The 16,538-nt window shown below is 36.7% G+C and overlaps 1 protein-coding gene across 1 annotated transcript; it reads left to right on the plus strand.

Moving 5' to 3' along the window:
- Positions 1–5,199: 5,199 nt before the first annotated feature.
- LOC121418330 (CDK-activating kinase assembly factor MAT1-like) lies at positions 5,200–15,669 on the plus strand. The gene is made up of 8 exons (XM_041612141.1): positions 5,200–5,359; positions 7,451–7,603; positions 8,511–8,584; positions 9,083–9,186; positions 10,131–10,271; positions 11,485–11,610; positions 12,456–12,586; positions 14,806–15,669. The coding sequence occupies exons 1-8, from the start codon at positions 5,271–5,273 to the stop codon at positions 14,966–14,968; spliced, it is 981 nt and encodes a 326-aa protein (XP_041468075.1). The 5' UTR covers positions 5,200–5,270; the 3' UTR covers positions 14,969–15,669.
- Positions 15,670–16,538: the final 869 nt, after the last annotated feature.

Raw genomic sequence — 16,538 nt, forward strand, 5'->3', positions numbered from 1 at the left:
CATATTTGCTGCCCCTTTACTTTTCCAAATTTGCTCCCTTTTGCATTTAAAATAATAATCAGTCGTCTGACGCATGAATTCGTTGCCTCTAATACTTTTTTTTGTAGCTAAAAGATTACATTTATTATACTTGACGCATATTTTCTTTATATAATCTTCAAGTAACTGAAAAATTAATGAATGTGCGCATTAGTACTTAAATTTCTACTTAACCTGAAATCACCGTTAATTAATAAAAATTGATTATTTTTTCAAATTAAAAAACAACAACTGTGTCCATAAGTTTTGATCTGTACTTGTATAATTTTATGTAATTTCATATAACCACCTCACTTAAAACCTAAATATATATCTTATCATTCAGAAATTACTTCAAAAAAAAAAAACTTTGCTCAACTTAGTAACTACAAAACAGACAATTTCTTTACACAGATGATAATCGCATGGTGAAAATGACCGTTTGCACCAAAGTGCCCTTTTAGGCATATTAGTGCCCTGTTTTGGCTTTGTCCCCAAACAAAAATACGTTCCTCCGCCCTTGGTGAGATATGTTTACTCTTAATGGATTCCTAAAAAATATAGTCCTTACAATGTCTCTGTTTGGGGTCAATCTATACGAAGATTTCAGCTCGCCACTCGCGCTCGCATTTTGTTTAGCGAGACAGGTACGTATCGTGATTACACAAATTTGCTTATAATTTCCTTTTTTAGGTCTGAATGTAAAAAAATCTTCAGCTCGCGCCCGCATTATGCAACCGCGTAGCCAGGATTTCATTTTGGAGGGGGCGGTAAATGCACGCGAAGCGTGCCAATACTTACAGAGCGCGCAAAGCGCGCTCCCTAGGGGGTGGGTGCAGGGAGGGGGAGTTTCCCCCTCCCGCGCGAAGCGCGAAGCTTTTAGTGTTTCATAAATTAAAATGAAAAGGAGCAGTTTCTCTTGTCTCTAGTACCTCCAATTCGGTTGACTATATTGCGATTTTGAACCTTGTTTTCAAAAGTGATTGTGAACGCACAAAAGAGGTATACAATGGAGGAAATTAAAATGATAATAACTCCGCGCGTAGCGCGGAAGCTAAAGTGTTTTATCAATTTTTCTTGCCATAAAAAGGGTCCCGAGAAAAGGGTATTCTTAAAGATATATTGAAACTTTCTTTAGAAAGATCAGATTTGATTACAAACAATTCAGCATCAGTGCATATTTTTAACTCCCAAAACAGAGGAGAAGATTGGTAGAGGAAGATATTCCTCCCCGTGCAGAGCAATGAAACTCTGAAATTTCAAAGGGCGGACGTTTCATCAAATGTAGATATCTCTAATACCCAATCGTCTCTAATTCAATTGATTTTCTAAGATTATTGAACTTCATTACAAGGAAAATAGTGCGCATAAAGTTGAAACTTTTGTGATTTATTGAAATTATCTATCTATATAATAAAGGATGATTAATTTTTTTGACTTATCCTGAAGCGCTTCATTTTGAATATAAAGAAACTTAAGTGTCATTCAAAATTTCAAACTGAGGGCGCAAAACAGGACAGGAGATGAATGTATACAGGGAAATGACATGAAGTTTAATACAATTTGATAAAAAATATTGTACTTTTTTATTTAATACGACACGAATTCCATACCTTCCTCTTTTTAAATTAGGAACCTGTTTGCCCCCAAATTATGGTTGTTTATAGTAATGAGCTGAAAAGCGGGAGAAGCTGACTTTATGGAGGTGACGGCAGAAACTGATATAAAGATTTTACCCGCTCGGAGCCGACCAGACCAGAAGTTGCGCGATCAATTGAAATAAAAGATAACTTCATATATTTACTTCGGCCTAACCTTACTCAAATTCATGCCCTAATGTATACAATTTTAACTTTAACTGGCAAGAAACACATAGCTGAGGTGGAAAAACAGGGTTAGAGAAAAGGTGGGGAACAATGGAGAACTTCAATATTGTCATTTAACCGCGCGCAGCGCGGAAGCAAAATTCATATATGAATTTAGAGCAAGAAGAGTGAAGGAGTTTCTCTTTTGAGAAAAAAATAAAGAATAAAAAGAAAAAACACAAAGCTACCTTTCTTCCCTTTCCTCCCTTCCCTTTTCCTTTTCTCCTCTCTTTTTTCCCTTCTTTTTTTTCTTTTTGGGGACGTTTTGGGGGGGGGCGACCGCCCCCACCGCCCCCCCTGGCTACGTGCCTGGCATTATGTGATCAGTGAGATACATATCCATTAAAACTCCCATTTCACAGAGAACAAGACCGCTTAAAGACCTTTGAAAGACCATGAATTTTGGTTTATCTTTCAGAGGTCTCTCAATGAACCTACAATGGTCTTTGGGGTCTTGCACGAGTACTGACCAGTCTTTCAGTGGTCTTCGTGGTCTTCATGGGCTCCAAAACTTTTGGAATGGTTCAAAACAGTCTTACAACGGTTTTATAGGAAAATGGTCTTTCAGTGATCTTTCAGCAGTCTTTCAGCGGTAATACTATTTCGATGAACCTTAATTTCAATGATCTTCCGGCAATCTCTCAAGATTTTTGCGGAGATAACTGTAAGACTCATGAGAGATCATTGAAAGATCATTCAAAGATCATTGAAAGACCAGGCGAAGACCATGGAAAGAATTCTGAAAGATCACTTGTTGCATAAGTGGGTCGTGGGTTCAAATCCCAGCCATGGCGTAATTTCCTTCAGCACAAAATTTATCCACATTGTGCTGCACTCGACCCAGGTGAGGTGAATGGGTACCCGGTAGGATTTTTCCTTGAACGCTTTAGCGCCTATTAATATGGCAGCTCAGCTACAGCCGGGGTAATAATATGATACCAAGTATCAAAGCGCAGTTGAGTATATGCACATAGTAACTGCGCTATATAAATGGACATAATTATTTTTATTATAAAAGATCTCTGAAAGACCATCGAAAGATCTCTATAGGACTACTCTCAGACCAGATTTCTTTGAGGGGTCTTTCTGAGCCATTCCACAGAGATGACAATAATCAGTGATCTTGAAGACCGCTGCAAGACATCACCAATTTCAAGTCTTTTAGTGGTCATTCAATGGTCTCCATTCTGTGGAATTGGGGCCTAAGGCCCATTAATGGCATAGTGGTATAGGGGGCCCGGACTTTGTTTCAGCCATATTTTCCTAATCGGCCGCTCGAAGATTATTTTTGTTTGTTTATTTGAAGGGGTAGTCCTAATAATCACTTCTTAGCTTTATTCTTATAAATGAACATAAATTTATAATATCTAAATCCTTGTTTGTATGATGCAAGCGCGAAGCGCGAGCTATTTTTTTGGGGGGGAAATTTTGTGTATTTTTCGTAAATTTTGAAGCTTCTAGGCAATGTTTGTTATCATGAAAAATATGTGTATGCAACTAAATAATTACTATAAATGCGAAGCGCGAGCGGAAATGAACTGATGGATAAGGGTACGTTTTAAAGACTGCTTGCAGTAAGCCATAAAAACATTCATATTTCAACAATCAAATAATGCGAACGCGAAGCGCGAGCAGAAATATTTCGACATTTTCATCTAAAGAATGGAAATTCTAAGCACTTTTTTTTAAAAACTTAAACAGAATAGGTATATAACTAAACAATTGATGCGAGCGCGAAGCGCAGGCCGAAAATTTCGAGATTTAGTCCTACTGAATGAAACGCTATATTCATGTTTTTTTTTTAAATCATCAAAAGGACGAGTAATTGGTAATCTTTCTTACATTAATAATGCGAGCGCAAAGCGCGAGCATAAAATTTTTATATGCGTTATGAACTGATCGAAAAGCTGCATGTTAAGGACTGCTTGCACTTAGCTATGCAGGCGTTACATATTTTAACAATAAAATAATGCGCGAGCAGAATATTTTGATATTGTGATCTGAAACTGGATAATGTTTTAAAGAGAGAATATGAATAAACATGCGCACGGCGCATCTTTTATATTTAGACCTAGAATCTAGGCATTCTAAATATATTTTTTATCATGAAAATCAAAGCGAGCACGAAGCGCGAGCTTTAAGTACTATTTAAGTACTATTTGATATTCCGTTCTGAAAAAAAGAGTCAATATCAGCTTTATTTCAAGCACTTTGTAAGAAAATTGTGAGGTGGATATGAACCGCACTTAAAAAAGAGCTAATACTTTTTTTTATTATTACTTTAGTTTTGATATAGGACCAGGACATTCTTATATAGGAAATGTCATCATAAAAATTATGAAAGTGATGAGCAACTTCCTATTCCTCTTGCTCAGCGCGAGATGAAACAAAGAGACAATTTAATTATTAAAACTATAAATGCCTAATGATGGTGCGAAATCTGATGACATTATGGCCTGAAAGCTGGACATTCCAATCACTTTTGTTATTATGAATAGAATGCATCAGTTAATATATTTCGAACCATTAATGCGAGCGCGAATCGCGAGCTTAAAGTTTTGATAAACTGTCATGAAAAGGGGATTTTAAGTTTGTTGTATAATCAATATTTAGACATATATAACTCGCCAATCAAGATACGAGCACGGCGCTAGCTTTAAAAACGTTTTGACAATTAGACCCGAAATGGATATTTTGAAAACTTTATGGAATGCAAGAAAATAAAAGGTACCTGATAAATCAAACTTTGCGAGCGAGCGGAAAATGTTATAATATTCAGACCACAAAAAATGAAATTTTTTACAGGGCAATTTTTAAACATCATTTGTAAATCACGTAAAAAATAATGAAAGTTCGATTTCCGAGTCCAAATAATGTTTGGTATATCGACTTCCAAACTTGATATTCAGGCTCCATGTATTGAACAAGATATGTAAATCACCTAACAGGCAATGCGAGCGCGAAGCAGGTGCGCAAAGTTTTATACATGTATAGTGGCATGAAAGATTCTTTTTATTTTCTAAGTCTCCCCCTCATCTTATTTTACACACTCGTCTTTCTCTTCTTTTTGTTTTCCTCCTCTACTTTCCCTCTCTTTTTCTTTCTTTCTTTCAATGTTATTCTTTTTTTGCTCCGCCAATAGGGGGGCCCGGGCCCCTCAGCCTCTCCCCCTGGATCCGCCTCGGGATCTGCCTATGGAATATATTATATACAGGGAAGTTGTCACGAAATTAAGAAGGTTGTGGTATTGCATATCTCTATTGTCTTCACGCACCGTGCTGTTTTCAGTAGCGCTATCTATATCTACGTACGTTAGAAGTACCCGTATTATAATTTTTTTGTATCATACTTGTCTCATATTAAATTTCTGCTAGAAATCTCCCAATCATGGATGAACAAATGTGTCCACGTTGTAAAACCACGAAATATCGGAACCCATCGCTGAAACTCATGGTGAATGTGTGTGGACACACACTGTAAGTATAATGGCTATGTTTTTTTGTAAGAATAAGGATGGAAATAAAGATGATCAGTGTAGGAACTTATATTTGTAGGTTCAGTCCGATACATTCAAAATCGTGTGTGCCAAGATCACACCAAGTCGAGTGAGTGACACTGATACAGTGATTGATAGACAGCTGGCAACCGTCTATTCCGAGGACTTTTTTAACATTGAAAAAAAAACCCTTGTACACAGACAGCTCACGTTTCTGCAGACTGCAGCCACTATTATCCTATTTAGAGGGTTAACAATGCAAAATCCAACAGGGTTCATCAATTTTTGTCTGTCTAGTGTCTTTCATAAAAATATGTAAAAACACAAAAGAACAGGGGAGTATTCTGAACATTGTCTTTTTTTTCAATATTTTATCTTTTCTCAGAGATATGACAAAATCTGTATTCTGGTGGACATCATAACTTTTGTCACAAAAACTTTCATAAATTTTGTGTCTTCTCTTTAGCGCGCACCAAATATGCAGCTTTAAATGCGCATAATCCTTATACAACTTAAGCAAAAGATATGACAAAAGTTATGACAGGGGGGTAGCAGTCATAAATTTTGTCATATCTTTTAGTACCAAATATCTCGATAACCTGCCAGCTGAATAACAAGCTTATAATGATGTTATTTAGATTAGATTGTGGTATTAGTTTCACTCATCCATGACAATTTTCAATATTATATTTTCATGCTACAGTTAGTTGGGCCCTACATATTAATTCCTCCTTTTTTTCTCTGTTTTCCTTCTTTTTCTACTTCTCTAAAATCCTTCACAGCTTCCTGTCTCTCTTTGTAATTAAGCATATCGATATTCGCGTAGTTGCGAGATGCCTCTCATTCAATGAGGCCTTCCTCTTGGCTAGAATGGCTCCCACTGGGAACTAGCGATGATTTTGATTAAAATAATCTTTGACTAAAATAAAGTCAAAGATTATTAGTCTTTTTTTGTCCTGAAATGCACAAAAACAGGAAGAAATAAACTTAAAAGGGGGAAAAAACGGTGACTTAGTTTGGCTGTTGCACAACTCCCACTTCCCTGCTGGTTTATCCTAACTTAATACATAAACATATTGCCAGAGTCCCTGTACAATTCAAGTTAGAACGTCCGTCTATGTAATTGGTGAGTGGGCCAACGGAGTTTAGCGGAACAACCAATATAACAGAGACCGAAGCTTTTGGTCTTGTGTAGTGAGTGAGAGTAGTAGTACTAATGACTTAAGGCCCTTAAGGCAGGGGCGGATCTAGAATTAAAAAATAAGGGGGTTGGATACATTTTGTTAAAGTTTGGACAAGCCCCCCAAAAAAGGTCTTGTTTCAGTTCCTCCACTGCTGTAGAATTTAAGTTTAGTATCCACTTTGGGCCTTTTGGTTTTGCCTAGTGTCCCTTGCAAGTCAAGGGTTCATTGCTTGTCGACGCGCACAGAAAAATCAAGCCATAGAAGTCTTGTGTTGTGGACGCCAGAAGTGGCATCGCAGAAAGCGTGACCCACTGGTAAGAAATCCACTGCCAAACGTGGTTCTTTGTACGAGACTAGTATCATAGGCGGAGACAGGGAGGACTTGTCCCCCCTACATTTCTTTTTTGCTTGTCAATTTTATTTTCCTGCACCCCCCTAAAATTTTTTGGTTGATAACCTTTTTTTTCCTTGCTTGTCAAAAAATTTTGATGGTCCCCCCTAAAATTTTTGGCTTCCACCGCCAATGGGTAGTATACTAATACTAACCTCTCACTTGTGTGAGTTACTATACTAATACTAATCTCACACTAGTGTGAGTGTATCACTTGCATTTGCACACACACAAAATATGTTTTTAAGAGTTAACTTGCTTGTGTTTTACTTAGAATTTAGATGTGATACCTAAACTTATCTTTCATTGACAATGAAATGTTAAACATATGACTGATATCTGGAATAATAAGCCCATGGCATTGGAAAAGGACAAATCTTTTTAAAAAATGGAGGCAATCAAGGGAAATCTATTTCTCTTGGTTTAGCTTTACAGGGATATCCCTCATCTTCTTTTTTAAAGGTCAAGAAAAATTTGGATTATCTTGTCATTTCAGATGTGATAACTGTGTTGAGCTGTTATTTGTACGAGGAGCAGGGACATGTCCTGAGTGTAAAACACCTCTGAGGAGAAACCAGTTTCGAGTACAACTCTTTGAAGATTCAATCATTGAAAAGGAAGTGGACATTAGGAGAAGAGTGATGAAAGAGTAAGTATGTGAAGAAGTGTATCTTCCATCCACTCAAGGGTTCATTATTCTGAACATTGTCTTTTCTCCATATTTTATCTTTTCTCAGAGATATGACAAAATCGGTATTCTGTTGGATGTCATAACTTTTGTCACAAAAATTGCCATAAATTTCGTCTCTTCTCTTTAGCATGCACCAAAAATACGCAGCTTTAAATGCGCGTAATCCTTATACAAGCCACGTGTTCACTGCTACCACCCTGCCTGTGGGGAATCTACAGGTAGGACTATGGTATGCCAATGCTGTACACAGCACACACTTAAAAAAAAATCATTAAAATATCACTTTTGTGACCAAAATTACTAATTTCCATACAGTTGCAATTTATTTCATATTAGTAACTTGGGAGTAATTTTTGTATTCACCAGAGCACTCGAAAAATTGAAAGTTTGGGCATATTTTGTGTATGCCCTCTATTGGTGGAAAGTAATATGGCAAGACAATTGTCATTTTTCAATCTCTATTTTTAATTAAGAAAAAATAATTTAAGGAATCAAATTTACTTAAGAGCCAAGTTATATTATGAATAGCTGTAATGGAAACTGACAGTGTAAAAAAAAAATCAAGCATTTGTCCCAAAGAAAAAGAGAAAATAAGCCAAACATTGCCAAACTTATTTCACCACACAGGTCGATTAATATTCATCGTGTGAAGAAGTAATGCGCTGGCTTAAAGATGAAGAGTATGTAGATTTTGCACTCGACCCTTTGCAAAATTGACTCAAGTATTAATCACTGGTAATAATTACACCCGTGTGAAATTTTATTGGCAGTGTACGGTTCCGATCTATGAATGCAGATATTTGGGATATGTTATATTACTGTTTATTTTAATACTACACACCTTTCTGATTCTGAAATCTTTCAGCTTCAATAAACAGGAGAGTGACTTCCAGACACTGAGAGAATACAATGACTATCTAGAAGACATAGAGCATATCGGTGAGCTAACATTACAGTGTACTTGTTAGAAGTAAAAAAAAAAAATCCATATTTTATCGTTTGAAATAGACATCAGCAATGAAATACTCTGAACATTTGTAAAGTCTGAATATTGCTTATATTTGGGAACATTCCTGACTAAGCTTTGCAAATGGACAATGATATTATGTACATCTATTTTGATGTAAAATGTCTGCTACAATGTTTCATTGTGGGTAAACATTTGGAATTCAAGTTTTGTGATTTAATTGATGTGAAATCTTACAGGTATTTTTATTTTTTATTCAACAATTTACCAGTCTGCACAGGTCCATGTGAATAATTATTAAATATGTTGGATGTTGAAATTTTCTAAGATTATACAGCACTAATCCTAATTTACTTGTTGCTTTGCTTGATTTTTATGTTTTGTAGAATCCCCCATTTCTTTATTGATCTATTGCCCCACTATTTGAGTTTCTTTTATTGCATTCATCTTTATTTTTTCATTTGTCAAAGTTTACAATCTGACCAATGGAGTAGATGTTGAAGTCACCAGGAAGAAGATTGAAAACTACAGAAGAGAGAATAAAGAAGTGATTACCAAGAACAGGCAGATGAAGGTAAGGTTCTATTCATAATTGATGCCACAGTCGTACTAACGAAACTTACTCCAGAATGACCAAATCTATTGTGTTATGTTCCATAACACAATATTTGACGTTTTTGAGTTGGTATGGTTGATGGGACTGTCGCTTGAAGGAATGAAAGTGGTAAATGGTGGTGATTTCTTACCTGATTGCTAAGAAAGCATGCTACCAGAGGACTGATGGCTTAAGGTCCTCTCTGAGGGACCTAGTAATGAGGATGAGTGCCTTATCAAAGGGCAATAGCGCACTAAGTGGGAATCGAACCTGGGTCACCGGAACCCGAAACCTCTGCTTTACCAACTGAGCTATTGCGAATCCTAAGTGTTATTCATCATCTTGAACTCTGCTTTGATGCATTGGATTGGTTTATGCTGTCTTATTAGGAAGTTATTGTCCCTTTTGTCCTTTTCCTCCATAATTTTACCATCAGAGAAAGTCCATATTCTTTTTTAATTCAAAGACTCCCATAGAATATATACATGGTCCTGGTCGGTATATTGATCTCTCTCATGTAGGAACATTTTTTTATCTCCCTATTGCAAAGAATCATGGTGCACTGTACCTAGATGCACAGGATCGTAAAACTTGTTATAATAACAAATTTTAAATAACAGTTTGAGGCAACTTCAAATAGTTTGATTTTATTGACTGATAGTGAATTATTTTGTTAGAAATTGTTCATTTGTTATTATAAAAAGTTTTAATGAAGTGGGGGCTGTTTCATAAAGCTGTTGGTAAGTTAAAAGATCGACTGGTGACTCTTATTCGCTTAACAATCACCAATTGTGTATACCATTTGCCAAAAGAAAGGATCACCAGTCGTTCTTAAAGTCGCTCTTATCTTTCGAACAGCTTTATGAGACACCCACCTGGTCTTGTCTAGATTATTGGGATTTGTTTTTCTCCTCATTTCTCAGAGTCATGATATGATGTACTTGGATGCACTGTTGGAGGAGGAACAACAAATCAAAGAAGAAAGGAAACAGGAATACGAATTCCTGGAAAAGCAGAGTCTTAACCAAAAGAAGAGAAACAAAGAAGCCCTCTTAGATGAGCTGGTAGGTTGGATATCATCATGGGAGTGTAGATCTTGAAACTAAATGGGGCATTGCTAGAAACATGGGTTCAATCACAAATTAAGTGTATATCCCGTGGAGCGTTGTGGCCCAGTGGATTTGTCTTCTGACTTTGAAAGGGGGGATCGTGGGGTTCAAATCCCAGCCATGGTGTAATTTCCTTCGGCAAGAAATTTATCCACATTGTGCTGCACTCTACCCAGGTGAGGTAAATGGCGGTACCTGGCAGGAATTTATTCCTTGAAATGGCACCGCACTGTAAAAGGCTGCGGGGCTATGCGCTCTACAAGCATATGGGTATTATTGTTATTATTATCCCAAAGTTAAGCAGATAGGACATTACATGAAAGATAGTTGCTATTGAATAAAAAGCAAATTAGCTGCAAATTTGCATTTAATTAAAGGACTTATGCTTGATTTTGGGACCCTCGCATGATTGCAATGGAATGTAAGTTACTTGCCCCCTTAATGAATCAAAATCAAATACTTGGAAAAAAAAAAAAACCTTGCTTTATTTTCAATCATTCAGAATCGTTTGTGGGACTTGCATTTAGATCACAATGAAGAAGTTTAGAAAAGAAAGCATAGATTCATCAAAGATAAACAGATCACAATTCAATGTTTTTAATCCGCATTTATTTAAGACCAGTACCGGCTGCAAAGAACGTTAGCGCTATCAATGTACTAAGAGAGGCTCTGCTACAAACTAGTAATGTCACATCAACACTTTATTTACCTCTTGGATCAGCATTTGACATCAGAATTCAAAAGATGTGATTTGGCCTAAATACTGTTAGTGCTCGTTGTGGCCCAGTGGATTAGTCTCCGGACTCTGAAACAGAGGGTCGTGGGTTCGAATCCCAACCATGGTGTAATTTCCTTCAGCAAGAAATTGATCCACAATGTGCTGCACTCAACCCAGGTGAGGTAAATGGGTACCTGGCAGGAATTTATTCCTTGAAACGCAGCGCGCGTTACAGCTGCACAGCTAAAGCTAGGGTAATTATGCTGCATATACTGTAGAGCGCTTAGAGACTTCTGACAAAGTAAGTATTAAGCGCTATATATTAAAGCAAGTATAACTATTATTATTATGAGCTAAGAACGCTTTTGTGTTGCCGGTACAGAATTTTTACCGACCGATGTTGTTTTGGTAACTTTCTTGACTTACTGAAATCATTTTTGTTTGATTTAGATCTATTCTGATCGGCCAGCTGACCAGGTGATTGCAAGCCATGTTTCCATTCAACAGAACCAAGAGGCTCCTACGTATAAAGCTCCTCCTAAGAAAGCGATTGAAGTCTCATCGGGAGCAAGACTGGTAAGCATGTTAATCATTCCCAGTTCTATTTCTAGTGAATTGTATCGGCCTTTCTCGTTTGAACCAACATCTTTTTTTTTTATCTTATCAGGTCTACTATTTACCAGTATACTATACTATTTTGTTATGATACAATATCCGAAGTTATGATTGGAAATATCAGTGAACATTCTTGCTTTGTCATCATGTTGCTATTTTCATTTGTGCATTCTTCTAAATTTGTGATCATATTGCATTCATGTGTATGTATATTTTGTGATCTGTCAGTAGAAAACAAATTTCTTTGTAAAGGTTTAAACAGACCAAATAAACATTTTGCCTCCAATTCTTATTAATGTTGCATAGATTGCTCTGTAACCAATTTTACATCTTAATCCGTGTGCTCAAGAACTTGGTTTTGACCCATTTCCCACATTGCTTTTGGGTATTAGAGATTGAACCGGTCAGCGACTTAAACATTTTCGGAAGATTCGCAAATTAGTCAGAACATTTCTAGTTTTTGTTTAAGTATCGCTTGAAGTATATTGTTATTATTACTATCATCATCATCATTATTGTACTGTGTTTTCCCAGAATGACCCAAAGCGCTTTTATAACGAGAAACATGTTGAAGTATGAAATAAAATTGTGCAGTTCTAAAACTAAAAAAAACTAAAAATTAAAATGTCTAAGGTCCCTTTTTTTGAATGAAGAGACAGGTTATGATTGCCCAAGTGTCAGAAGTATCCTATTCCAATATTTGGAAGAAGTTACAGTGGAAGTCCTTTATTTCCAGCCATTTTCTGTGTAACTTTGTAAAAGGGTCAATATTACATACAGATCTATCGCTTTCTATTTGATCTTAGGGTGTTGGATTCCAAGATAACTTCTTACCCATACCCAAGATAGAAGAGATACCTTATGAATATATGGAACTAGAGGTTTATACGTTTGGACCGGAGGCACCAAGCTCACAAGAAGAGCTGACATCCAATGGGTAAGAATGGTATTACTTCTTAAGGTTTATATCTTAGGTGTCCATCTTAGGGTGCAAGAATTAAATAGGGTAAGACCGGTGACAGAAATAAAGTAAGTTTTGAAGGAGACGATTGCAGCAATGGCTCTGCACACACATTCAGTGGAAACATTTGTTCTTGTGTCTGTTTTATATATATAGTAATTTAGATATTGTAAACTTGCCTTGGTGTTGGTATTGGGGCATTTCCGTAATTAATAATGCACCCTCTTTGTACGTCCGCCCCAACCCGTCCAATTTTTGTCTCACCTGCGAAGCAAAGTGAGACTATAGGCGCCGCTTTTCCGACGGCGGCGGCGGCGGCGTCAACATCAAATCTTAACCTGAGGTTAAGTTTTTGAAATGACGTCATAACTTAGAAAGTATATGGACCTAGTTAATAAAACTTGGCCATAAGGTTAATCAAGTATTACTGAACATCCTATTAGAGTTTCATGTCACATGACTAAGGTCAAAGGTCATTTTAGGGTCAATGAACTTAGACCATGTTGGAGGATTCAACATCGAAATCTTAACCTGAGGTTAAGTTTTTGAAATGTCATCATAACTTAGAAAATATATGGACCTAGTTCATGAAACTTGGACATAAGGTTAATCAAGTATCACTGAACATCCTGCATGAGTTTCACGTCACATGACCAAGGTCAAAAGTCATTTAGGGTCAATGAACTTTGGCCGAATTGGGGATATCTGTTGAATTCCCATCATAACTTTGATTGTTTATGGATCTGATTCATGAAACTTGGACATAATAGTAATCAAGCATCACTGAAAATTTTGTGCAAGTTTCAGGTCTCATGATTAAGGTCAAAGGTCATTTAGGGTCAATGAACTTTGGCCGAATCGGGGGTATCTGTTGAATTATCATCATAACTTTGAAAGTTTATTGGTCTAGTTCATTAAACTTGGACATTAGAGTAATCAAGTATCACTGAACATCCTGTGCGCATTTCAGGTCACATGACCAAGGTCAAAGGTCAATGAACTTTGGCCGAATTGGGTGTATCTGTTGAATTACCATCATAACTTTGAAAGTTTATGGATCTGATTCATGAAACTTGTACATAAGAGTAATCAAGTATCACTGAACATCCTGTTCAAGTTTCAGGTCACATGATTAAGGTCAAAGGTCATGTAAGGTCAATGAACTTTGGCCATGTTGGGGTTTATTGTTGAATAACCATCATATCTCTGTAAGTTTATTGGTCTAGTTCATAAAAAGTGGACATAAGAGTAACCATGTATCACTGAACATCTTGTGCGAGTTAGAGTAGTATTCAAAGTCAGCACTGCTGCTATATTGAACCGCGTGATGCAGGTGAGACGGCCAGAGGCATTCCACTTGTTCTCTATTATACCGCAATTCATGAACTGCTCAAACGAGGATAATTGAAGAGCACTTTATCTTTTCAGGGGCCCGTTGCAGAAAGAGTTGCAATCGATTGCAACTCTAAAAATCATACGCAACTTGATTTTCAACCAATCAACAGCGCGCATTTTGGACTTGCGATTGATATTTTGACTTGCGTTTAAACGCAACTCTTTCTGCTACGGGCCACAGATGTACTAAAAATAAAAAACAACATACAAATCGATTCAGGGAGGTTCCACATATAGAAGGTCGGACGCACATACTTCATAGGATTTCCCATTGCTGATTAGCAGATGGAAATTTGACATAATCTCAGAGCTGATTGACTGTGGAATGTTAATATCACAGCAAAGGTCCAGAAAATGTGGAGCAAACAGTTCATGATAAAAGCAACTAAGATATAGAAAAGTTCATGTTGTTAGCCCACATTCTGAACTAGGGCTTAATTTGAACTCTGGTCTGAAGTAGTGGTTTAGCTATGGAGAGCTAAAGGTGATACAATGAAGTGAGAGTCCAGATAAAATGTTTCATTTCTGATGAAACTAAAATCATTCATAACTACCTTGGAATGATAAATAAAGTAGTTTTCTTCCAAGCATGAGGAAAGAACAATGCAAGTACAATATTGACATTTTTGGCTTTCCATAATTTTTACATAGAGTTAGACCATGGCCTAAGTGAAACTGGACTCCAGAGTACGAGCCATTTGAAAAATTCACTTTTATACAAATTTTGCATGCTTTTAGTGTTATGATTTATGAATCCAGTGAATCATCGATTCATAATTTGATTCCCCCCCCTCCCTCAGGTATGTGAGGCACATCCGTTCTGCATCACCTTCGGGTGTTGGGGGAGGCTACAAGGAGCACATGGCATGTCAGAGGGCCGTAGAGGAAGCTTTCTCTGGCCTTTTCTTCTTCCCGTTCAGACATAATAAACATATTGATCCTCTGGGAATCGAAACCAGCTGATGAGGCACATGCGTGTGAGGAAATTTTAGAACTTAAGAGACTACTGCGAGCGGTTGTAAATGCAATTGGAAAGTGGAACCAGCTTGAAACAGAACCAGCCTAAATCACAAAGGAAAGTGAGATATTGGTTTTGTAGTTTTCACTTGAGATCTTCAGAGCAAATAGAAACTGGAATGGATTAACTATCTTGGTGATGCATTGGAGACCATGTTGGAATCAAGGACTACCGCCCACCCTGCAAATGTGTAGCCTGCTTGAACTGCAAAATAGCTTGACTATAATTCTTGTTAAGAAGATTCTTGGTTAGAGTATCGTGACTTAGTTTTCTCAAAATGGCCTTTACTCCAAAAATAGAGGCTTGCAATTATCCGAAATTTTTATGTTAGTATTCTTACAGTTAATTTGAACCTCACAAAGATATTCACTTTTTCAGAAAAGCATGAGACGATTTGTTCCAAAATTGGACCATGGGGCACTGGTAAGGTGTGCGGAGCCCTTGACCCTAAAAGGACTGGGCTATTTGAGATGTAGTGAGGACTGGAGGGGTGCCCTGATGGCCCCCACTTCTGATCTTGGCCGCTGTTCGCGCAGAAATTTGGCACGCACATTCTTTACCGAGTAAACTACAAGCCAGTATAAAAAATTCTTAGCATAATTATTTTTTATTTATTTACGAATATAATATGCAAATTTATTTGTGAAATAAAACATTGTCATAATTAACACCCATGTTCACTTCAAATTTTTTTTTCCATATGACATCTTTGTAATAAAATTGCGAAATCCAATTTTTTCCTCATGTATTTTCTTTGTTTTTAGAATTTATGTATTTCCTTGTTTTCTCATTGTTTTTTTTCATTGAAAATTAGTACAGACCATTTAACAACTAAATTAAACCCTGAATTAAGCAGACCAATTAGAATGAAAAATAATCACCCTTTAATGAATTTCATCTCCCAACACAAAGTATAAAAATGAGACATTTTCGGCATGACATTGTCTCATAAAAAGTCATGTGGCATCGTGATGCTATACCCGTATGTCGCGAATTTGGTATAAAAAGTTGCATGAGACTTCAAAGAAAAAAGTTATTAAATTTTGCGGCGCAATCTTTTTTGTTTCAGAAATATCATGCCCCCAAGTCCTTTTACGGTTAAATTGCCCCAAACTCCCCCCTCCATAAAAATAAATAAAAGAAAATCACCATCATTGTGACAAGTACTTTTCATTAGTGGCCTGCATAGTTCACCGACATTGGTGTTTGTAAATGTTAAGTTACAGCTAATTCTAGCTTTTAATTTTCTCACACTTCAAATTTTGCACACTCTTATTTTATTTCTCATTTTCCATTATCCTCTTTTCACCCAACTTCCCACTTAAACACTTAAAGGAGAATGAAACCATTGGAACAAGATAGCTTGTGTGAAAACAGAAAAATCAAAGAAACAGATCAACAAGAGTTTGAGAAAAATCGGACAAATAATGAGAAAGTTATGAGCATTTGAATATTGCGATCAATAATGCTATGGAGATAGCAAATTGGCAATGCGACAAAGATGTGTGATGTCAC

This window comes from Lytechinus variegatus, chromosome 7, assembly GCF_018143015.1.
Source record: "Lytechinus variegatus isolate NC3 chromosome 7, Lvar_3.0, whole genome shotgun sequence".
NCBI lineage: Eukaryota > Metazoa > Echinodermata > Echinoidea > Temnopleuroida > Toxopneustidae > Lytechinus > Lytechinus variegatus.